At 41.9% G+C, this 21,527-nt stretch overlaps 1 protein-coding gene across 1 annotated transcript in view; it reads right to left on the reverse strand.

Annotated features, from left to right (window-relative positions):
* The window catches only part of ablim3 (actin binding LIM protein family, member 3), a 53,201-nt gene continuing 31,674 nt past the window's right edge, over window positions 1–21,527 (reverse strand). Inside the window, exons 5-23 of the mRNA XM_059345739.1 lie at window positions 19,787–19,913; window positions 19,541–19,634; window positions 16,072–16,159; window positions 15,916–15,974; window positions 15,730–15,801; window positions 13,621–13,782; window positions 12,561–12,590; window positions 12,285–12,411; window positions 10,033–10,128; window positions 9,678–9,728; window positions 5,349–5,465; window positions 5,074–5,144; window positions 4,678–4,846; window positions 3,470–3,499; window positions 3,059–3,114; window positions 2,730–2,796; window positions 2,615–2,625; window positions 2,405–2,485; window positions 1–1,514 (exon numbers count right to left, since the gene is read on the reverse strand). Coding sequence (XP_059201722.1) covers window positions 1,401–1,514; window positions 2,405–2,485; window positions 2,615–2,625; window positions 2,730–2,796; window positions 3,059–3,114; window positions 3,470–3,499; window positions 4,678–4,846; window positions 5,074–5,144; window positions 5,349–5,465; window positions 9,678–9,728; window positions 10,033–10,128; window positions 12,285–12,411; window positions 12,561–12,590; window positions 13,621–13,782; window positions 15,730–15,801; window positions 15,916–15,974; window positions 16,072–16,159; window positions 19,541–19,634; window positions 19,787–19,913 — 1,622 coding nt within the window. The 3' untranslated portion in view covers window positions 1–1,400. The remainder of the gene's footprint in view (window positions 1,515–2,404; window positions 2,486–2,614; window positions 2,626–2,729; window positions 2,797–3,058; window positions 3,115–3,469; window positions 3,500–4,677; window positions 4,847–5,073; window positions 5,145–5,348; window positions 5,466–9,677; window positions 9,729–10,032; window positions 10,129–12,284; window positions 12,412–12,560; window positions 12,591–13,620; window positions 13,783–15,729; window positions 15,802–15,915; window positions 15,975–16,071; window positions 16,160–19,540; window positions 19,635–19,786; window positions 19,914–21,527) is intronic.

Genomic DNA, 21,527 nt, shown 5'->3' on the forward strand with positions numbered 1-21,527 from the left:
TATTTTCCCTGCCTTGAATTGTACACTGTCCAGCGTTTAAATAAAAATACAAACTTTTTACGCTTCTGCTCTCATATAGTACATTTTAAACAAACAAGAAATGACATTTAGTTTATCCCCGGGCAAGACAGCCAGTAGGCTTACTAATTTTACAAATGTCAAAACTGTATTCTTCCTAACTACAAACAAAAAGAGGAGACTGAAGTTGTTTCAAGTTCAATTTTTAGTGACAAAATCAAAAATAACAGTATTCAAAGGAAGTAAAGTCTTCAACAACCCTGGATTTCTGTCATTGTGTTAAATACCTTGCAGAGCGTTTCATTGTGAGTGAATATAATCTCTGTAGCTACAAAATTATTGGATTATCATTCTGAAAGAATATAACTAATAGTGAATGCATGGATGACTACAGTCCTCATCCTAAAACATTTCGTCACCGTTCTATTGCAATGAGCTAAAAAACATTGAGCAAGAGGACTGAATTGGTGCGTCCTTTATCTATTAAATCTACTGGATTGCACATTCTTTTAGGTTACCATACAGCTGCACAGTGAACTGTATCTATATGTGACCTTCAACTATTAAACCAGAACATTACATGGAAGTGATCTGCTAAACTGTATATCTGCACTCTCACTTTGGTTTTTCATTTGCACACAAATCAATGCAGGTCACACGTACAATTGAAAAAAATTGCGTCTCCCTCAGATTGTTCCTTGTTTCATTCCATTTCAATTAGTGTAAACCAGATGGACACAGTATTTCAGGTGAAAGAGCAAAAAACAGGGAAACGGGTAAACAAAATGCATCCGTATAAACCAAAGCAAAGTGATGTAGTATGCTCACTCACTCATTCTTCTCACCTAAACATTCGCACTGATAAAGTGTCATAAATGATATACTGTATCTACATTCTACTCATTCAGATTGCTGGTGCTGCACACTCATAACTAAGAGAGCATAACAAATAAGGCAAAGCCAAAATTCTCCTCTTTATGTTTTAGTACTGCGGCTCTGGTCACAGACATCCCCACATGTGGCCTTGTAGGGGCACAGTCATGCCATCCTCCATCCTCCAGGCTTAAGAAAAGCACATCACTAATGTACTACAGTCTCTATTGCTTACACACCACTCCAGCACACAGCCACAGTTGCACTGGCAGCCATGTAACAGTTTATCACTCCATCTGTGCATAATGTCTCTGTGGCCTTCCCTCGATCATCAGAAGTCCACGCTGGCGTGACCAGAATTTGGTTCATCATACGAGGAGATGTAGAACAGGTTCTCAGCCATGGCAGTGAAACTGAGCAGAAGTCTACCGAGCTCTTTCTTCTCCTCCTACAGTCTGTCAAGTCTCTCGCTCCACTTATGGCAGTATTCAACAGACGTCCATACGTTATTAAAACAGTCGGGCCTGTTTCTTGAGCTCATTTCTCTTCCACAGAGCCAGCCGGTCAAAGTCCTCCACAGTCATGCCAAACACTTGGAGGAACTCCTCTGGGGACAGATGACGCTGAAAACACAAAAATATGAAGATGAGACACAGCCATCACGTCATGCCCGTCATTCATTTATAGTACCCACTCAAGTCTCACATTCCTCTAATACACTTGTTCATATCCTAGGGGTGTTGACCCCCACCAGAGCTTCACGGGAGGTCATAATGCCTTGATTTTAAGGGTGTAATAAAAAAGCATATTTTAGCATTTCATTCATTTCTGTGAAGAGAATTAAATAAAGTTATGTTGTTTTGATTAGTATTTAGGATGATTTGTACTTACTTACTTACTTACTTACTTATTTATGTATGAATCTGCTCAAAATGTATCCAAATCACTAACTTTAATCAAATTTCCTGCAGTTATTGTGATCACTATTTGGGTTAATTGTACAGTTTATCAGTTGTTCTACGCTGTTATTGTTATGCATTGAATGTGATGTGAAATATCCATGAAATATAACACTAAGTCTGGGGTCATCAGTTTACACACTGAAAGAAAGGGGGTCCCTTAAAGAAGAAGGTCAGGAACCCCTGCTCTCATAAAATAGTCTTTTCAACTTGGCTTCCATTGAGGACATCAAGATTACAGATTATAGTGACAAAAACTCTTCAGACTAAAGTCAATTTTGTAGGCAAACTAAATGCATTAATGAAATAGAATTTAGTTTTTTCAACTAGAATTACATAACTGGGCCCAGACTTTAATGTAATGACAGAAACTATAATTGACCTGTTCAAATAATTTACTTTTTAAATACTAGACCAGAGTCTCGTTGGTGGCTTGTCAAAATCTCTTAGCTAGGTGGGGTACTGCTCTGGATGCAGCCTTTGTATTTCTAAAATCTTGGCAACTGTGGTAGTTCTCCCATCACAGTTAGCCTAATGGCTCATTCATAACTTACCTCCAGTCTCGCTCTGTCTACATCTTTGGGCAGCCTGTTGCGCCCTCTGGTGGTGACAATGAGCGCTTCGTAGGGGTAAATCTGCAGACAGGGAGAGGCAGCCGTGCTTTATCAAACTTTGGACACCTTGTTACAATAACACCGGGTTATTCTACATATAACCTAACTCACATGGAATGAATTATTCAAGTCATTAATTTAAAACCTTACCGTGTATTCAGCTGGGAGGAAAGAAAGAAAATGAAGTCAGTTCAATGGAAAAAAAACATTAAATTAATTGCTTCTATCTAATAAGGGTAGGTGTTTTAAATTCATATTAAATTACCTCGGCTTCCCCAGTTGACCTCGCTGCCACTGTCGTACTGGTACTGGTAGCAATCTGCACTCTGAGGCTGCAGGTATAAAGAAGGACAGCGACTTGAAATTAACAGATACTGGCATATTTTAAGCCTGAGATAGTATGTAAACATATCTAATATGATTAGGGAATAACACCAGCCCTAACAATAGTTAATTCTGGTGCCCCAAGGTTAATGGCAATTTCATATAACAGATGCAATTTTAAAGATGTCAGACCATCAAAAATAAGCCTCGAGCCTAAATGATTAATAGAGCTAATCATGCTGTGCTGTGTCGTGTTCACTGTGGTCTCACCCTCTGAATGCCGTTGCGTCCGTATCCTGGTAGTGAGGCTGACTTACAAACAAAATCTAAAATAAAGAAAGCAGTAAAGAAATAAAACCTTACTCAAGCCAACAGTACCTTAAATTTACAATTATTTTCATTTTGGCACTTTGAAATCATATAATCAGTGTCAGGTCAGTGCCAGAAGATGGCGCTCATGACTAAGCAAAAAGTTCCAGACGTGTTCACTGTTATACTGGATCTTTGTTGATGTAAGGTCATTGAATCCAACGTAAACACATCATTTATGATCCATAAATTCTCATTCAAAAGCTAAATATAAAAACAGCTGCTATTTAAATAAACTAGAACCTCAGATGAGGTTGGTCTGCATTACGCCTAAATCATTTTTGAATATTTGTGAAATATAAATGAACTCACCACTATCAACGCTGTACTGAGACCTGGGAGCTGTGAAATAAAGAGATCATATAGTTACATGGCATCTTTCTTTTTGTAAAGAAGCAGATATGATGCAGCATTTTTAATCTGCTCAGCTCCAAATTTTGATTAAATTCCTCCAAAAATATTCGGGGGGAAATGGCTATAGAGATCTGACAGCCATCTGTCTCGTTAGAGGTTTAACAAAGAAAGAGAAAATGAGCAAGTTGGGTACCCATCATGCCCTGGGAGGAACACAGAAACATCAAAGGGGCAATAAGGCAGAAAGAGGCCAGGCAGGACTGGTTCATGGGAGAAGAGGAGAAATAATAATCAAAAAACAACAACATAGAAACACCCAAGCACAAAGACACACTGCACGCTCCACCATCTAATCGCAAAACACAGCTTGTATGGGAACAAGCCTTTGTTGCCTTTCAACCGTAGCCAACAGAGTCCCGTTCAGTTGTGTCCCCTCCCATCCGAGAAACAGCTTTAATGAGAGATCTTACTGCTCATAAATAAACCAGGATATGGGACACCAGCTGTGAGAGGGAGAGTGCGATAGATACACAGATAGATGGATGATAGATAGAGAGATGGAGAGTTAACAGAGTAGAATATAGAGAGCCATAACCGGAGAGAGAGAGAGGAGGAGAAACAATTTGAGATGGAGCAAGGAAGTGAAAAGAACAAGCGGACCATTGGATAGTGATGGAGACAGGCTGGAGTCTGAATGCTCAAATAACAGTCCTAATACTCTGCTTGACCAGTGAAGCCTGGTCCTTAACAACAGAAACAACTGGTGGCTTCAGGTTCAGCTTTATCACATCTGGAGCACCTGGTTCACACGGTCTTTCCTCTGAAGCTCGCAACACTCAAAATCAGTGTGATCAGAGATCCTGACAACAATGACAGGCCACATCTGGTGCTGCTGATGGCCTACCACAGGTTCAGCAGCAGCTCTTCGGCTATCTTTCCATCTCAATAAACCGCCCCGCCTGCAGCAGCCATGACCCTCTCTGACCTGCATCCACAAACCCACCGCCTTCACTCCCAACGCTGATGACAGCAGATATTGAGGCTTGTAAAAAAAAGGCGTGTGTGGTGACACATATGATCAAACTGAGAGGGACAGAGATGTGGCTGCACGGGCATGAACTTGGCAAAACAGAAAGAGACAAAGAGGGGGCAGGGTGGATCCTTACATCCGTTGACAGTGTTGTTGTACGCCGTGGTGCCGTAGCCTGTAGTGTTGAGCGTTTCCTTGCTCCCACTACGAGAATTCCTCGCACTGCCCCAGGGGTCGTTGTCATAGGAACCAGATCTGGCTTTCATCTCCTCCTTTAGGATCATCCTCCCGATGCCACTCCCGATCTGCGAGGGGGCGAGGAAAGAGGCAGAAGGGGGGAGAAAAAGAAAGAGGCGTAAGGGAGAACTGCTAATTTAATGTACAGTGAATGCCAGATGATGAACTGCGCAATATTAGCATAGTTTAGGCACCATACCATAAGAAGTGCATTATTTATGAGTGTTTCTGAGGAGGTGGCTTTCTTCAAACCAGATGTTGAAGAAAGAGAGAAAGAAAATAACGAAGCTCTTACTCTTTGAAGACTGTGACTCCAGCCCTCTTCATCTCCTCCTGTTGAGAAGCGTCTTCTCGGCACACGATAGGCTGAGAGAGAAAACAGATTAAAGAGATTCCCTTGTATGAATATAGAGTTCAGAGTGGAAAGCAGTGGGTGAGTGAATAAATATGACAACACAGTTACAAAAGGAGCTGTACTTCGATGTCTGTGTTCAGCAGAAAATGTAAAAATGCAGCTTACTAAGCAGCTTGCCATTCTAAACTCAGTGTAGTGACTACTGTGTTTCCTACCCCTGGGGGAGCTGGTGTATGGGTAGTAGTCAGACTCTGACTGGGAGTATGGCTCAGGAGAGTAGGTGGACAGTCTGGAGGATCTGAGGATGTCCTCACTGGTCCTGCTTTTGGTGGCTGCATCCACATGATTGTCTGTGAAGAAATGGTTTAAGTTAGAATACAAAAAACACACAAAACCAACGTCAGTGGTAATTCTGTGAAAGGAATAGTTTGACATTTTGGGAAATATGTTAATTTACTTTTTTGCAAAGTTAGATGAGAAGAGGGATACCAGTGTCATACCTGTCTGTTAAATATACAACGGGAGCTAGGAGACTGTTAGCTTAGCTGAGCATGAACACTGGAAACAGGGACAGCTAGCCTAATCCATACAAGTTGTGGTTTCACAGGGATGATATGTGCCAACCTATTTTTTGGTACTGCAAGTTACCGGACAACCTCATGGTACAGCAAGAATTGTCAAAGAAGTCACTCTGCCTTTTTTATGTAAGTATGAAATCAACTCGCTTTACTATCTTAATCAATTACCTTTCGAGATGGTGGTCACCAGAGCTTGGCTAGCTGTTTCCCCTTGCTTCCAGTCTTTACACTACGTTACATTAGGTTACATTACATAACATTGCATTGCGTTGCGTTGTGCTATCTCCTGGCTCCAGCTTTATATTGCATCATTGACTATAATACATGGACATAGAGCCAATGTCAACCTCAGTATGGTGGCTCCAGCGGTCCCTATCTTGGCAGTGCCTGACTTCACCTTACTCTCTGCTATTTCAAGAATGGGTGAAGATGTGGACTGCAGATGAGTTGAGGTGAGGTCGAATGAAGCCTGGCTGCCCACTCAGCTTGCCACTCAAAGCTGCCACCTCTTTAATCATGTGTAACTTTTAGCCTCCATATTATTTAAACAGGTGAGTTATATAAAAAAATGAATCCTTGTAGAGTTGTTGTGAATGGGGATATTAGCTATAGAGATCAAAACTGTTTTTGTAACAGGCAGTTTACATGTTTATTTCTGCTGTAAAGTTGGGCATTCTAACATGGGGGTCTATGGGGATTATCATGCTTTCAGAGTCATCCTCAAGTGGCCATTTGAGCAACTGCAGATTTTAACTTTTCCATGTGTTGGCTTCTTTTTTTCAGCGGCCGAGGCTGCTGCCTTGTATGTAATACAGATTCTGTGTACTCACCGTCACTGTAAATGAGGGAAACCTCAGTGCCCTATGAGTTTGAATAAAGCGTGAAATGTGAGGTGGTGTCAATCTTCTCCTCTAGCTTTCACCAAGAACATAATTAAGCCACTTCCCAAAATGTCAAAGTATCCCTCTAAGGAGGAAAATGTGTTAATAAATATCAGAAAAATGTACAGCCAGTACATTTATCAACCGTCATCATATCCACCATTCCTGTCAGAGGAGATCAATATTTCAGCCAACTGCATGAAAATGTCCAGCATTAAAGTGAGTTCAGTTACTGCTCAGCCTCAGGCACACAGTCGCTTCATGAGTGGTGTGAGGCCATGATATTGATGCCACTCTGCGCTAACAGTCACAGTCAATGGGAGTCAATGGATGTGACATGCAGTGTAATGTCAGATAGATCGCTCTTCACTCTGTTAGCCATTAGCCATGCCGGCCCCGATCCATGATCCATTGAATTCCTATACACATGATGCATGACAGCGATGGCAGACATTCTCATCTTTGGGACACACACTTTCGCCACGTCGACAGGGCGGGCCGCTACACACACAAACATACTCACACACATATTCGGTTCAAAGTTGAGGAATTACGGCTGTACAGTATTATCATGGGATGACAAATACAGAAAGAGAGACCCCCCACACCCACACCCACACCCACACACACACACACACACACACAAAGACACCGACATATGCAACATCTATCTACCGACAGTGAGTGAAACAGCGAGAGGAGGGAGATACTTACAGGCAAGGTCACCGGGTAAAGTGAAGCAGAAGGTGGAGGGAAGTGAATAAAAGTGATTGGATGCAATAAAAAGAGGTGAAAAGAAAAGGGAAACATTATTGTAGGGTCCTCAAGGGAGATGTGTCAATGTGAGAGTTTTGTTACCCATACGGAGAACTAGGACAAGGCTAAAAAACAGGGGATATGATTTTTTTTTCTGCACAGGTAACAAACGTGTTAACTGAGTAGTACATAACTGGCCTTGGATGCACACAGATACACAAGTTCACATGTGTCTCTTTGGATTTACATGAATCCTGTTAAGTGCTGAAACAAGAGAAAACAATAATCGATAGCTGTTAGGAGGACATAAAGTACAAGAAGGATCACCATGACTGATGTTTAAGCATGTGCAGAATTCTAACAAGGCAAGCTTAAAGGGGACCTATTATGCTCATCTTCAGGGTCATACCATAGACTGTATAAAGAACGGAAAACGTGTCTGCAATTTTTTTCCATTGTTAAAAGTGAAGCCGAAATATCCTTGATATGGGAGCTGTCATCTTGCCCTGGTGACATCATTTGAAGCCAGTCTGTTAAGTAGTGAGCAGAGGTATCAAGTTCCCACCCAAAAAAAGTGCACGACCGAATCAGAGCACAATGCGAGCCGTCAATCATGTCGTTACAGCCCTGTTTTTAGCATCAAACAAATAATTAAAACCAAAGCTCCGACTGAGCGTCTGTGTTTTGAAAAAGCCCAGTCAGCTTTGATACCTCAGTGTTTGGGTTTTTCTCATCTGTGCTGTCAGCATTTCCGTACTGTTCGTCATTCCAACCGGGGGGAAGACTGTAATAGAGTAACAGAGCAGCACTTTTTGCTGTAAAAAAAAACGTCTAAACCAAAAACGTCACTATCAAACATGTTCCAGTTGGAATGTGGTCTGAAATTAGGAAGATATGAACAACATCAGCAACCAAGATTACAGGTTTTCCTGACGTTAGCATGAAGCTACATGTAGCACTGTATGTCATGTAAACACTGCAGTAAAATGCCTGGAATAGATGACCACGGATGACCAGAAACTCTTCACAAACTGAGGTCTGCTTGAGCAGAGATTAGAAAAAACTGTAGGAAAATTTGTATTCAGAACAGTTGTTTTTACTCACATGCATTACTTTTACACGTTTACGTCATTATTTGAATTTTTGCCCACGTCTGGCATGAACATCCAACACTGTAACATTATATTTTTCCACAGAAAACAAAGAAAAGCACAATAGGTCCCTTTTAAAGGTCTTTCAACTTGCCTGTACTTTATTCTTCATAGGCAAAGCATGTCATAAAACATTATGGCCAGTGATGTACTAAGTAGCTAAGAAATACAGAGGGTCAAAGTGTCTATACATGAGTCGACACAGTTTACTAAGTAATGCACAAATACCAACACACACAGTACAGAGGAACATGCAAGACAACAACAAAGATATTCTATGCTCCATCAAGAGATAGTGGGTCTTGTGATTCTCAGCTGAATGCCTGTTTGGGTGTGATGTGACAAGGGGATAGTGAAACTTTTCTCTCATGAATGTTTACACTGACGCACACTATCCAGATGGCTGAAGTGCATTTCAGTTTAATGACTTGTAAAAACAGCAAAAATAGCATCTTGTGTTAACCGCGCTGCTGTGTTATTTGACTCAACGACAACATAAATCCACACAATTAAGAAGTCAGACTTCCCTCTCACATGCTCACTTTGTTTCCGACCAAAAAGCGAGCACAACATTCGTTTCTGGACTCAAACAATTACACTTACAGTAAGGTCTCCTTAAATCACACACTGACCACTGGCTAACTAGGTGAGAATCTCCACAGCAAATATAAATTCCAGTTTCAATACAGTTTTCCACTGTGCTTTGTTCCATTGTCCTGTTCTATTCTGGTGAATTGTGTGTCCTCAGAGTCCCATGTACTCAACACTTGTCACGCCTGAGCAACCTTCACTTCATTCAGGGTCTATTCCAGACCCATTTGCCGACAAGAACCTGACGTGCCGCGGGAGCTGCATGCAGAAGCAGCTTGTAGCGTGCACACCAAGCATTGCTCTTTTGCATTCGGGCTACTTACTAATGCAACAAGTCTAATTGATCTCTATCTTCAATTTTGGAAAGAGTTGTAGAAGTCAAACTTGTCAATCTTTTCCATTTATCTGGCTTTGTTATTGATGGCTTCAATTTCTGCAGCATCAATACTAATAAATGCTAAATCACAAGGGGCTGCCTAGAAACATCAATAGGTCAGTAAAAAAACATCTACATCGAGTACTCAAACACAGCATGACTAAACCGACAGGAGGACAGGCAGACTAAGGCGGGGCTAACTGCACTGTACCCGTTCTCGTATAGATGGGAGGCTTCCTGTAGATGTTGGGGTCCCCTGTGGCTGAGGAGAGAAAGAGGAGATGGAGAGGTGAAACGTGGAGGAGTAAATAAGGGTGTGATGTGAGTTTCTGTCAGGATGATCGGAGGGAACGAGGTGGAGGTAGGTAGGGGTGGTTCTACGGAAGGTAAAGATGCAGCATGAGGAAAACAATGTGCCAGAGAAATTATGTGTGGTATAAAAATACGACTTGGTCACATTTTCACACACTCTGATCCCCACAGAACTTAAAAATGAATGATTTGTATTAGTGAGTAATGGCTCTATGAGATCGTAAGTGGTGCGATGAGGCGATGGGGAGTCCTACCTGGTACATGAAAATGTTTAGGGGGCTGGTTTGTGGTGGGTGTGCTTGACCGCCCCTCTTGGCCGTAATAAGGTGAACTCCTGCCACTCTCAGAGCCTGCAGCCAGCCACAGCCAATCACAGCAAAGGAAACATGAGCATGAAGGAAGGCCTCAACACATGTCTCATCCATGCAGGTGAAAAACCAATCAGCCTAAACATTCACTCATATTTCAAAGTGAGATAGGATAACTATTCCACTTGTGTAATGACAAAGTTTATTGACTTGTCTTCTTGCGACAGTAATTGCAGTGTCAGTGCACATGTGTAAGAGTTAAATGGAATGACGGCCAAGGAGCAATTGCAGCATGTGAGATAGCAAAACTATTTCGGTGTGAAGTAAAAGAGATTCTGCCCCTCGGGCTGTGAATCTGTACATCTTTTGTCACCACTGAAATTACATGATGGCAGATTTGTTAATAGAGAGTGGTGATGACATACAAATGGGAATGACAAGCAATTTCTTAAAGGTCTCTTAAAGGTATAGTTCAACATCTTTGGGGAAAATGCTTATTGATTTACTTGCTGAAATTTAGATGATCAGAACCAGTTAGCTTAGCTTAGCATTAATCACTGGGAAGAGGGAGACAGAGCTAGTCTGACTCTGTCCAAAAATCATCTGTCTTCCATCACCTCTGTGGTTCAGTAATTAATATATTATATTTTGTTTTTCAAAATTCCCACCAAAACGGAAATTTAAAAAAAGGTCCAAACTCTGTTTCATGATGTAAAGGATGTGACCTAAACATGTCCACATCTGGATGAAAGCACTGGGTTTGATCCAGACCTTTGGACAGAGTCAGGATAGCTGTTTCTCATTAACCCCTTTCAGACTGCCGTTTCAAGCCGCGATATTTAAGCCTCTGTGACATTTCGCCTTCAGTCTGAACATCCCAGAGGCGTAATGGGGGAACCAAGTGATCCCAGCTCTGTACTGCCTTCGGAGGTAGAGACATGACAGGAAATATGTGACAAGCATTATTTGTGCGACCAAGAACCGGGTAATAGGAGAGGAAGTGGACCGTGTCATCAGAAATACGCCTCTAACTTGAGTCCGTCAGAAATCGAATCATGATCAGCAAAATACAGAAAACTTTGCTTGAGTCTGTAGAATCTCTATAGCTAGAAACAGCACGACGGGCGGTTCTTCCGCCTAGGTCTGAGCTATTTATAATTTTTCGATTGAAATCGCGATTTCAGACAACGTGATCATGTGTTCGCCAAAGCTGCGTTTTTTTGCAGCGCTCCTGACTGACCCAGGATCTTTTGTGTCAACTATTTTACTATCATACATGCCTACCATCCTGCCAATCTCACCAATCAGAAGCGGCATGCTAATTGTGGACAGGTCATGCTTATCAATCAGTATTAACCTGCTCCAAGTGCTTTGTAACGTTAACATGTTTTGAAATGGCTTCAGCAGAACCAGAAGCATGTGGCTCTGATGGTAGATTGGTCACCTACTGATCGGAAGGTTGGTGGTTCAATCCCTGGCCATGGCAGCCTACAGGTCGAAGTATCCATGAGCAAGATACTGGACCTAAAATTGCTCCCGATGCTGCCTTCATCAGTGTGTGTATATATGCATAATAATATAATAATAATGTAATGAATTGGCAGGTGGCACCAGTGTAGCCAGTGCCAGTGACCAGTGTGGACTCGGCCACCAGTATGAATGTGTGTGAATGGGTGAATAAGCATAGTGTGTAGTGTAGAGCACTCCAGAAGCAGAGTTAGGGGATTTAATCCCCAAGAAAAAACAACACAGCAGTCATTTGGGAGTATTTCGGGTTTGAGGCTACACCAAAAAAAAAAAAAAAAACCTTGTTTGAAAAAACATGCCCCCTCCGTCTCTGTTGCCGAATCAGTATGAATGTGCTAGACGCAATGCCGGCAGAGCTCATTAGGGAAACACAGTGTGAAAAGGGCTACTGTTTCCACCCTTCGCATTGTATTGATCTCCTCATCTAAAAATCAGCAAGAGAGCAAACAGGCATATAACTGTAAATGTTGAACTATTCCTTTAAAAGACTTAACTTCAGAAGAATCATTCCCAAAATTAAAAAGTGACTCAGCTCAGAAACTCCATTGTACTTCAACTTTGTGCATTTCATATTAAGTACAGCGTGACTGACTTCATTAAAAAATGAACAGACTGATATTAAACTCTGAGGTTATAAGCAGACATTTAGGAGTGAACACCATCTGACTCACCAGGGTAGGCATAGTGCTGCGGAGAGCGAGGCATGATGGGTGACATGCCTTGACGACTAAACGTCGGTGAGTCAATATAACCTGGACTGGAGCACCGCCTCTGCTTCATATCCAGACTGTCGTAATCCTGAAGGGAGAACAGAGATGAGGTTAAAAAAAAGAGCAGGGGGCACAGAGGAGACAAATAGCTTAGTGGCAGGAAGAAATGACAACAGGTCACTTGTTTAAACTTGTCTTAAGTGCTCTGTTATTTACAGTGGGAGGAAGAATGCTTACCTGAGAATAGGGAGAGAGTGTCCCAAGTGACTGGAAAATCAGAGGAGAGAAAAGAATCATCATTTATACTGTACCATGGTGAAATAAAAAAGGTATATCAGATATCATGGTTTACAGAAATCACAAGCAAAGACCAGACAATCTTTTCTAACTCAATCAATGCTTTGTTTTGTACTACATGGGTCACTGGTGGGGTTTTCTGCATGAGATAAAGTGATGATTACAAGCTACACATTTATTTTAAATCATTTAGAGGAACAGCTTGTCTTCTAGGGAATTAAGTTAATTCATGTCCTTGCCAAAATTTAGATAACAACATTAATAACACTCTCATCTCTGTTTAAAGCTCACAATTAACTAAATATGTATTTCCCTGAAAAGTGAAATAATGTCAAGGTGTTTGAGTTAATGAGCTTTAAAGTGGGGGTATGCAAGTTTATTTGAACTTTGGACAGAGCCAGGCTGGCTGTTTTCCCTTATTTCAAGTCTTTATGCTATGCTAAGCTAATAAGCTCTAACTTCATACAGAGTAAACAGAGAGTGGTGTTGTTCTGCTCAGCTAACTCTCTGCAAACATCAAATAAGCATAATTCCAAAATGTCTATTACTATTCCTTTAGTACAGTAAAAAAAAAAGCTACTGGTCGGAAGGTTGTGTAAAAGTGTAAAATCCACCAATCTGTAACAAAATATTGACTTCAGGCTCATCATTTTCTAAGTCACATTTCAAATGAAATCCCCATGGTTTAAAAATGAAGTTTGGTTAAAGTAATTTTTATCACAAAATGAGTCCATTGGTGTACGTCACATTTTTTGTAAGCTTGTAATTTACTTAAATGTTCAGTTCAAAATTACAGTTTCTTAATCATATTTTATCAAATCAAAATAATTCATTCAACCAATTAAAAAATGAAAATAATGAGCCCTCCAAATCCTTTATGACTGGGTTGCAGTTTCTTATCAGCACATCTCCATCTTGAAACGAAGCACAATGTTTTTCCTGAAACAGATCAACGATGAGACCAATGCTCTGTTCGGCCTGGAGTGTGTAGCAGTAGTACCTCCCCATAGCTGTAAGTTTCTAGCCTGTCATCAGAGGTGTATCTGTGGTAGGGCTGGTATGAGGAGGATATGAGGTCTGGCTGTTGGACCTCATATATGGCCTTGACCTTTGGCAGAGCAGCTAGGTCCTTATAATCTAGGATCTGATTCTCCACTCTGGCCTGGAGAAAGGACACACACATACACCCACCACAGACAGAGACAACAGCAACAACACCCAACATCAACCACAGGGACAATGCACAGTACAATACACAGTAGAATGGAAACTCCACTAGTGATGGTGAGCAGATCATGCAGCGGTGAGAGGAGTGAAAAAGCGCTGATGAAGCACACACAAGGCTGCACATGCACATACATGTGTGCGTGTGTGTGTGCTCATCAGAAGTACACATGTACGCTGCAGAAGCTGACAGCTGTGTAAGTTGTTGACCTTCAGGAGCTCAGCATGTGTGAGAAAAGAGAGCAGAGGAAGCAAAGACAGCTAGAGAGAGAGAGAGAGGGAGAGGGAGAGGAGACAGTATGGACGACAAGCGTGCTTACACTGCATTTCTCCCTCATCCATCACCTTAAACAGAAAGGTCATTGATTATGAGACGAGAGCAGTGCGGGGCAGGGCTGAGCAGAGAGGGGTGACTCCTGCTTGCATGCAGACAACCCCTGACATGCTAATACTGCCGACATGCAGCAGCTCTCAGCAGACTGCCAAGCAGCACAGTTGGACACTGTTCCATATGAGGCTGAATCCTCGTTTTAAAATGGAACTGGTCCAACTCTGCAATGCAGAGTGACAATCTTCATATAAACTCTGTATGTATCGAGAAAGCACTGATTTGGTGATTTGCGCAACAAAACATATTTAGGTTTAGGGATACATTTGGTTGAAATATATGGGGGATTTTATTTCCTTTATATTTAGACTACAAATGCATTAGGAATACCTGCTTTGTAACGTTGAATCTACAGTAATTTAAGTGTCTCTGTACATACAGTAGGTACAGCAATACTGTGAGTACTTTCAAAAGAACAAAGGACAAAGACAGAGAATTAAATGCAGCTTGAATGCAGTCACTGTGGAGAAATAAATGTCTGAAGTCAAGGAATCTTGCTGGCAAATTTAAAAGCGTAGGAGTCAAAAAGCATAACTTTAAACTGTAGGTGGGGGATTTCAACATAAATGACCTAGCGAAACAAACACTGAGCATTTGACCTAAGGCAAAAAATCACCGATGAGAATATAGAAACCTTTGAAAGGTCTCCTGAATGTGTTCTAATAAGAGGAGCAATAGGACCTTGGGAATAAAAAGCATTCCTTCCTGCTATATTTTAACATTAGAATGCTAACACAGTCACAGTGTAAATGTTAACATGATCTGATGATGGCTTTAGATGAAAAGTCATTAGGATTCGTCCTCTGGGGACCTTGAATATCTGTGTAATGGCTACTTATTAAATATTACAACCAAAACCTCCTGGAGGAGTTACAGAAAAGTATGTTTCATGTATCATCTCTGGACCATGAATGTCTGTACATAATTTAATGCCAATCAGTCTTTTAGATGTGAATAAATTCTACTTGATGTTTGATAACTTTGGTTATTTTGGCTGGTGGTGCCAATTTGAAATGAAGTGAATAGGGATCATGAATGTGTGTACAACTTTTTATGCCATCCATCAAAAGCTGTTGAGACTTTTATTCTTGACGAAAGTGACTGCTTGACTCTGTCATCCCTGGAACCATACTGCTTAACATTTTAGGGTTTCATCCAAATCTAGCCCAGTTTAAACCCCCATGTGCTTTTGAACCTTCAAATCACAATATATCAGTACTTTCTGGGAGCTGATGACTGAAGATGGTTGATATAAACCATTAACATTGTATTGTGTTGTAACAAGATACTTCTTTTTAACTCCTGCCACATCACTAATGGCAGCAGAGATTAGACAGACAAGTGAACAGGCCAAGGGAGTGAGCAGCCTCTCAGGTTGGTGCTTAACCATTCAAGCCTGCGGGTAGTACTTGTAATCTGGTGTAGGAACTGTGCTTTTAGGGTGAGCTCATTGGCAGCTAAAAGTGACAAAAAGCTGCAAAGTTACAGGCTACTCACGCATATAACCCTACTGGGAGAGCCTATGGAGGAGCCTGGTGGCGAGATGGAGGCCTCTGACAGGCGTCTGTGCTGTGAGATACAAACAGACAAAGACAGAAAACAGAAGAGAGGGGAGAACACACACAGTGAGGAAATGACAGTTTTCATCTTATCTTAACCTTTTCATTTCAAACCCTATCTCACCCTGAGTCTGCGCTCTGCCCTCGCCGCCTGCTTGCATAATGGGTGCCACACCTCGCAACCTGAAGAGGAGAAGACAGATTGGTTTTAGGCGTTGCCACATGCCGCGCATTTGTCTACATGGGTGTAATCTCCAGTATGATTGGCATCAAGTTTCACCTGTCAGGTACATTTCCTCTCCTTCCTTAAACATCAAGTTGCAGCGGGAGCATCGAGCACAGGTCGGATGGTAGTGTTTCCCTCCCGCCTGTGAGGAGAGCAGAGAAGAAGAGGTGTGACTGAACATAAATTGTCATCATAAAGAGTTTCACAGAGTGCGGGCTAATCTACAAATGAGCCGGTCATTATCTCCATATGTTTTCTCCTGTACATCACCAATGGCCTCATAATGGACCGAGACATCATTGCATAGCCTGTGGCTGTTCATCAGCACACAGCCATCACATGATAGCCACCACCCATTCTCTTTCAAGCCATAATTAGAGCAAAGATCCCTGTAGGTCCGTCACATGAAGAAGAGTGTTGGTGTGTGTGTATGTGTGTGCTATAGAGGGTAAGAGGGAAGTAGGTGGCCATGTAAGTGAAGGACACAAGAGTGCGATACATGTCCTTGGATGTCCAGAGCACCCCGAGGGAACACATCCAAACAGGTGAAATGGACACATGAAATGATGCAGTATGATGTCACTGCACCGGATCCGTCCATTAATCCAGTCCGGTTCACGGTCCTGATGTTTCTCACATGTGTCTCGGCGGGGCTGATGGCTGAGGCGTGGCCCCGTCCTGTCACCTCTGCCTCCCTGACACACCATTAGAGAATTTCTATTTATAGAAGCACCGCTGACATGTGGCCAGTGTCGAGAAGACCTGAACGGTTTCATCCGAGCACACCCAGCATGTGTGTGTGTGTGTGTGTGTGTGTGTGTGTGAGAGAGAATGTGTGTCTGGTGGGGTATTATGTCATTTTATGCTGCATTGACTTTTCCTGCTTTTTATAAAACTGATACTTTTATGTGATCTGCAGGAAACCAGGCTTCTTAGACGAATGCACTCTCTCCAAGAAATGTACAGTAGGGTTCTTAAGCTGCATTTAACCAATCCCTGCTCGCCTTATCAGTCTCAGGTTACTCTGAAAGGAAAGCCAGGAGAGGATGCAGCATTTCCGTCCCATGATTTCCGAGCAGCAGAGCGTTTACCGTCTGTGGTCGTACGGTATCAGTTTAACAACTGCTGTTACCATTTCTAATGAGGCCCCCATTCTCTCCGGTGGCATTAATAGGCTGCTATATTTATTGGCGAACTCAGACACTGAGGAAGGAAAGAACTGAAACTAAAGAGAGGAGGTTTTATGCTTCTCTTTCTTCCGCTTCCTGTCTTTATTTCTCCATCCATTCTCCACTTCTCATTAAACTAACAACCACTGGCTCTGGAAAGTTGGACTGAAGAGAGGCTCTGTGCAAGAAGCCTAATCATCAACGCAGACACAAACACAGACAGATTAGTCTGGGTTTTTAATGATGGAGAGAGCAGAAATCAGTTTGGCAAAAAATAAAAACTTGAATCATTGGCTTCTGTGTAGCATTATTTTCATCATTTAACAAAAATACATTTTTTTTTTCACAACAAAAAAGAGGCTTCTTAGGATTTCCATCATTGACTCTTTGAACCTGTTGGTGCTCCTTGGACATGCTGCTCTTTAGTCTCTCTGTCCTTGGACGGTTCACACAACGGATCTTTTATGTTCTAAGTGCTGGATGGAGTTCAAATTAGGACATTTGTCTGTGTGAGTGCATTTCCTGTCCACTGTGGTCTCTATGCTCCAAGGAACCTTTATATGAACTTATGATCCTTTCCATGTGCACTAATGGTGTGTATGTGATGTGTGTGTTTGGGAAGATGAATAAAATCAATGTCCAACTGACCCTTGGGAGCATATGTGGCCAAATGGATAGAGCCTCATTGTCAAAGTAAATTATAACCACAGACCTCCGTCGAGGACATGCTCTTGTAATATTAACAAAACAATTGGTGTATTCCAACTATGATCTGCTCCAAAATTGGATGGGTTCTTACTTGGTCCATGCAACACCCTCACAGCAAAAAAGGGGTGATAAAAACACTAAATCTGAGGAAAATTATCTTGCTGCAAGGACAGATAATTTCACTTGACAAGATTTCTTAAATTAAGATTATTAAATCTAGAAATAAGATTGTTGTACGCTTAAAAAAAGAAATTAACTCTTCTAACTCATCAAGATTCATAAAAATCAGGCAGGTAGTTTTTCTGTAATCCTGCTTATGAACAGACAAAGAAATCCCAATATACATTGTTTGGTCCTCATTTCCCTGAATCTGTATAATGGAGGTGGTGAGTCCAAAGCTATCTCAACCCACAGAGTCACAAAAGTAAAAGGTACAAAAATCAAAATGTGACTAAAACTAGAAAGAAGAAGAAAAAAAAATTCAGGTGCCAAAATAAACACATCATCTGTGAGAGCCTCCACGTGGAATGCATATGTTCTTCTTATCCTAAATGTACTATACTGTACATGTTTGGCTGGCTACTGTTCATGGATCTGACTTTCTGTTAGGCGAGTGAGTTGCACGCTGCATCTTAAAGCAGCAAATCATTATGATATCAAATTTTGACAGGGGAAAAGAATGCGTCAGGCGTGCAGGCACACACAGACGATCAGAGAGTGATAGAGAGAGAGAGAGAGAGAGAGAGAGAGAGAGAGAGAGAGAGAGAGAGAGAAAGACAGAGAGAGGGAGACTTGCAGATAAAAACTGACATGTCCCCATGTCTATAAATAGCCCAGAGAGGCTGACAGTCAGGAACAAAACACTTCACACCAGCCATTCTGACAAGCAAAGGAGCACAGGGACAACAAGGCCCTGCGTGTGCATGTGTGTGTGTGTGTGTGTGTCCGAAGTTTTAGTACATCTGCTCCCTTTCCTCAGGTCCCGACAGACAAGAGACATCCTCCAGAGACTATTCCAAAACATTTAATTAGCATGTACACTTTATCACTTTCATTATTTTCAAACCTACTCCCCTCATTATTTTCACTTCTGTCTATCCGCTGCAGCTCCCTCTCCCTTGCTCTCCTTGACTCCTTTTTTTCCTCTTTTCCAAAAGTGCTTCAGCGTAAGAGCATGCAAAGCGCACATTTCTATCACAGGAGAATTTGCTTTCTGTGTCTCTCCTCCTTCCATCATTTCCCTTCACTCTTCACCCTTCTGATCTTTTTATAACTCCCTTTTCCTCTCAACTCCTTACACGTTGCGATTCAATCTAGCTTTTCTCTTCCGGTTAGTGCTCAACTGTGCTTCTAAAAGTAACAGTGAAGAAGTGGAAATGCACCAGCGTTTGACAAGGCTAACACGCTGCAGCTGAAATTGTTTTGGTAGCACAAAATTTTTATCACTTGCCAATCTTAAGTCGCTCACTCCCTAAAGCACAGCGGGGCTTAAACGGAGGCGAGGATAAAATGCAACTGCTCAATTCTGATAACGCTGATTACACTCAGTCACCACCAGCAACTCCCAGTTTGTATTTTCTGCCGAATTCAGTGCGGCTAAATCTGCGTTTACACCATCTCGTGTTGAAATCTGGTCCCGTTCTCACCTCCAGAACTCTTCCACTGATGTATCTGCTGCAGGTCTCACATTTCACCCCATACTGGGCGTGGTAATCTGCCTCACAGTATGGCACTCCATCCCTGCAACATGGAGAATAAAAACCCTTCTGTAGCGTGTTAAATGCACAGTTTGGCCTGCAGTCTGGTGAGAAACTGGATGTTAAAAATCCAGTATGTCTCTTCAGAGTGAGGTATAAGAATCACATGCTTTCAATTGTTCTTCACACACTCACTTGCTGATGTATTCTCCGGTGAGGACCATGTTGCAGGTCCGACATCTGAAGCAGCTGACGTGCCACTGTTTCTCCAATGCCAGGAGAGACTGACCCTGCTTGATCTCCGCTCCACACCCGGCACAGTCTGGACAAGGGTAGTGTGAGAGAGAAGGAAAGAAAAAAGGAAAAGGAGACAGACGGAGAGGGGAAAGAGGGACAGGAAGGGAAAGACGTAGTGAGCCAAGGTGTAAATGTGCATCTTTAAACACCCACTGTGTTCCTAAGTGTACTTTTCTACCCCTTTGGCACAGCCGCCCTCTTAATCAATAGCCGGTCTAATGTGGGATATTGCAGAGCTGTGAGGCTTGTTCTCTCAACTGTAAGCACTGTTAAACATGATTGAATGCAGGCAGGAAGCAAGAATCACTAAAACAGCCTCAGGGCAAAAACAGTTGCATAAAATCCCCCTCACATGAGACACGTATGAGTCTATTTCTCTCACACACACAAGCACACACTGTATACAAGCAGACTGTAGCATTCCCTCAGGAGGACGCCCACAGCAGGCGTTATTGACCACAACTAACAGGGCGAGAAAGAAGCAGGACAGCACACAGGCTACAAATGATGCATGGCTGCAGAGTGACAAAATGTTGGAAAAAAGGTCAGCGCTCCATTTGTCTCCATTTGGAAGACGTTTGGCCTAGCTTAACCTTTTTTGACCCGGTCGGCTGCCCCTGAGAGAAGTCACAGGGGGCCACTCCACTCGGCCCTGTCAGACAAGACAAACTTTGTTTTGCACTAAAAAAAAAACTGCAGTGTATTGAGTCTGGTTTCTGCAGTCCAAATAAATCTTTACTGTCATTTAGTGGTGATAGTGCTGAGTCTGTAGAGCCAGGATTTAAGCCCCAGACCGTGACTGCACACAGCTGATTTTCTCCTGAGTCACGGTACAGTTCCCATTTTAGCCAGCAAATAAAACTGGATTAGAACGTTTAAAAATTATGTTACAGAGCTTGTGGCAAGAAATTGTTAGATATGGTAACACAATAATTCACACTGAATGACAGAGGAAAGAAAACTGCTTCTGCACGGTTGTTGTTGCACGTCTGGCCACATCCCAGACAATGAAGTCACACCATTTATATCAGCTGTCAAAAGCAAAATATGACATCACTAATTGCAACATTTTGTATATGTTTTTACTCCTCAGCAGCTTCCTAGGCTCTGTGACATAGTGTTTGTTCATTCTTTAGAGAAATAGATTGGTTTTGGGAAACATTGTCAAAAAATCATCATCAATTCATCTAGAAAACAGCATTTTCTTAATGAGCTGGATGAGAAAATAGATTCCACTCTCATGTCTGCTTCTTCAGTTACAGCTAGTGCACATCCAGTAGGTTGTTAGCATGAAGACGGGAAACAGTGTTACAGCTATCCTGGCTCTGTCTGAAGAACAAAATGAAAAAAAAGCACAAAAAAATTGGATCCTGAAGCATATACAACCACAAATTGTAGTTTTCACACTTCTATTTTTTGTTTAATAAAGAAAAAAGAAATTAAATTTAATTAGTGAGGTTTAGAGGAGCTGGCCGGCAGATTTTGTTACAGTTTGACAGCCGTTTCTCCCTACTTCCAGTATTAATGCCAAAATAAGTGAACCACATCTTAAATCCCTTGTCCAAAGAATGATATTAATGTGTTTTTGGAGCAATTTTCTCCTTTAATTTATAGTGTATTGTTGAGAGGCTGAAAAAGG

Source organism: Centropristis striata, chromosome 12, assembly GCF_030273125.1.
Source record: "Centropristis striata isolate RG_2023a ecotype Rhode Island chromosome 12, C.striata_1.0, whole genome shotgun sequence".
Classification (NCBI taxonomy): domain Eukaryota; kingdom Metazoa; phylum Chordata; class Actinopteri; order Perciformes; family Serranidae; genus Centropristis; species Centropristis striata.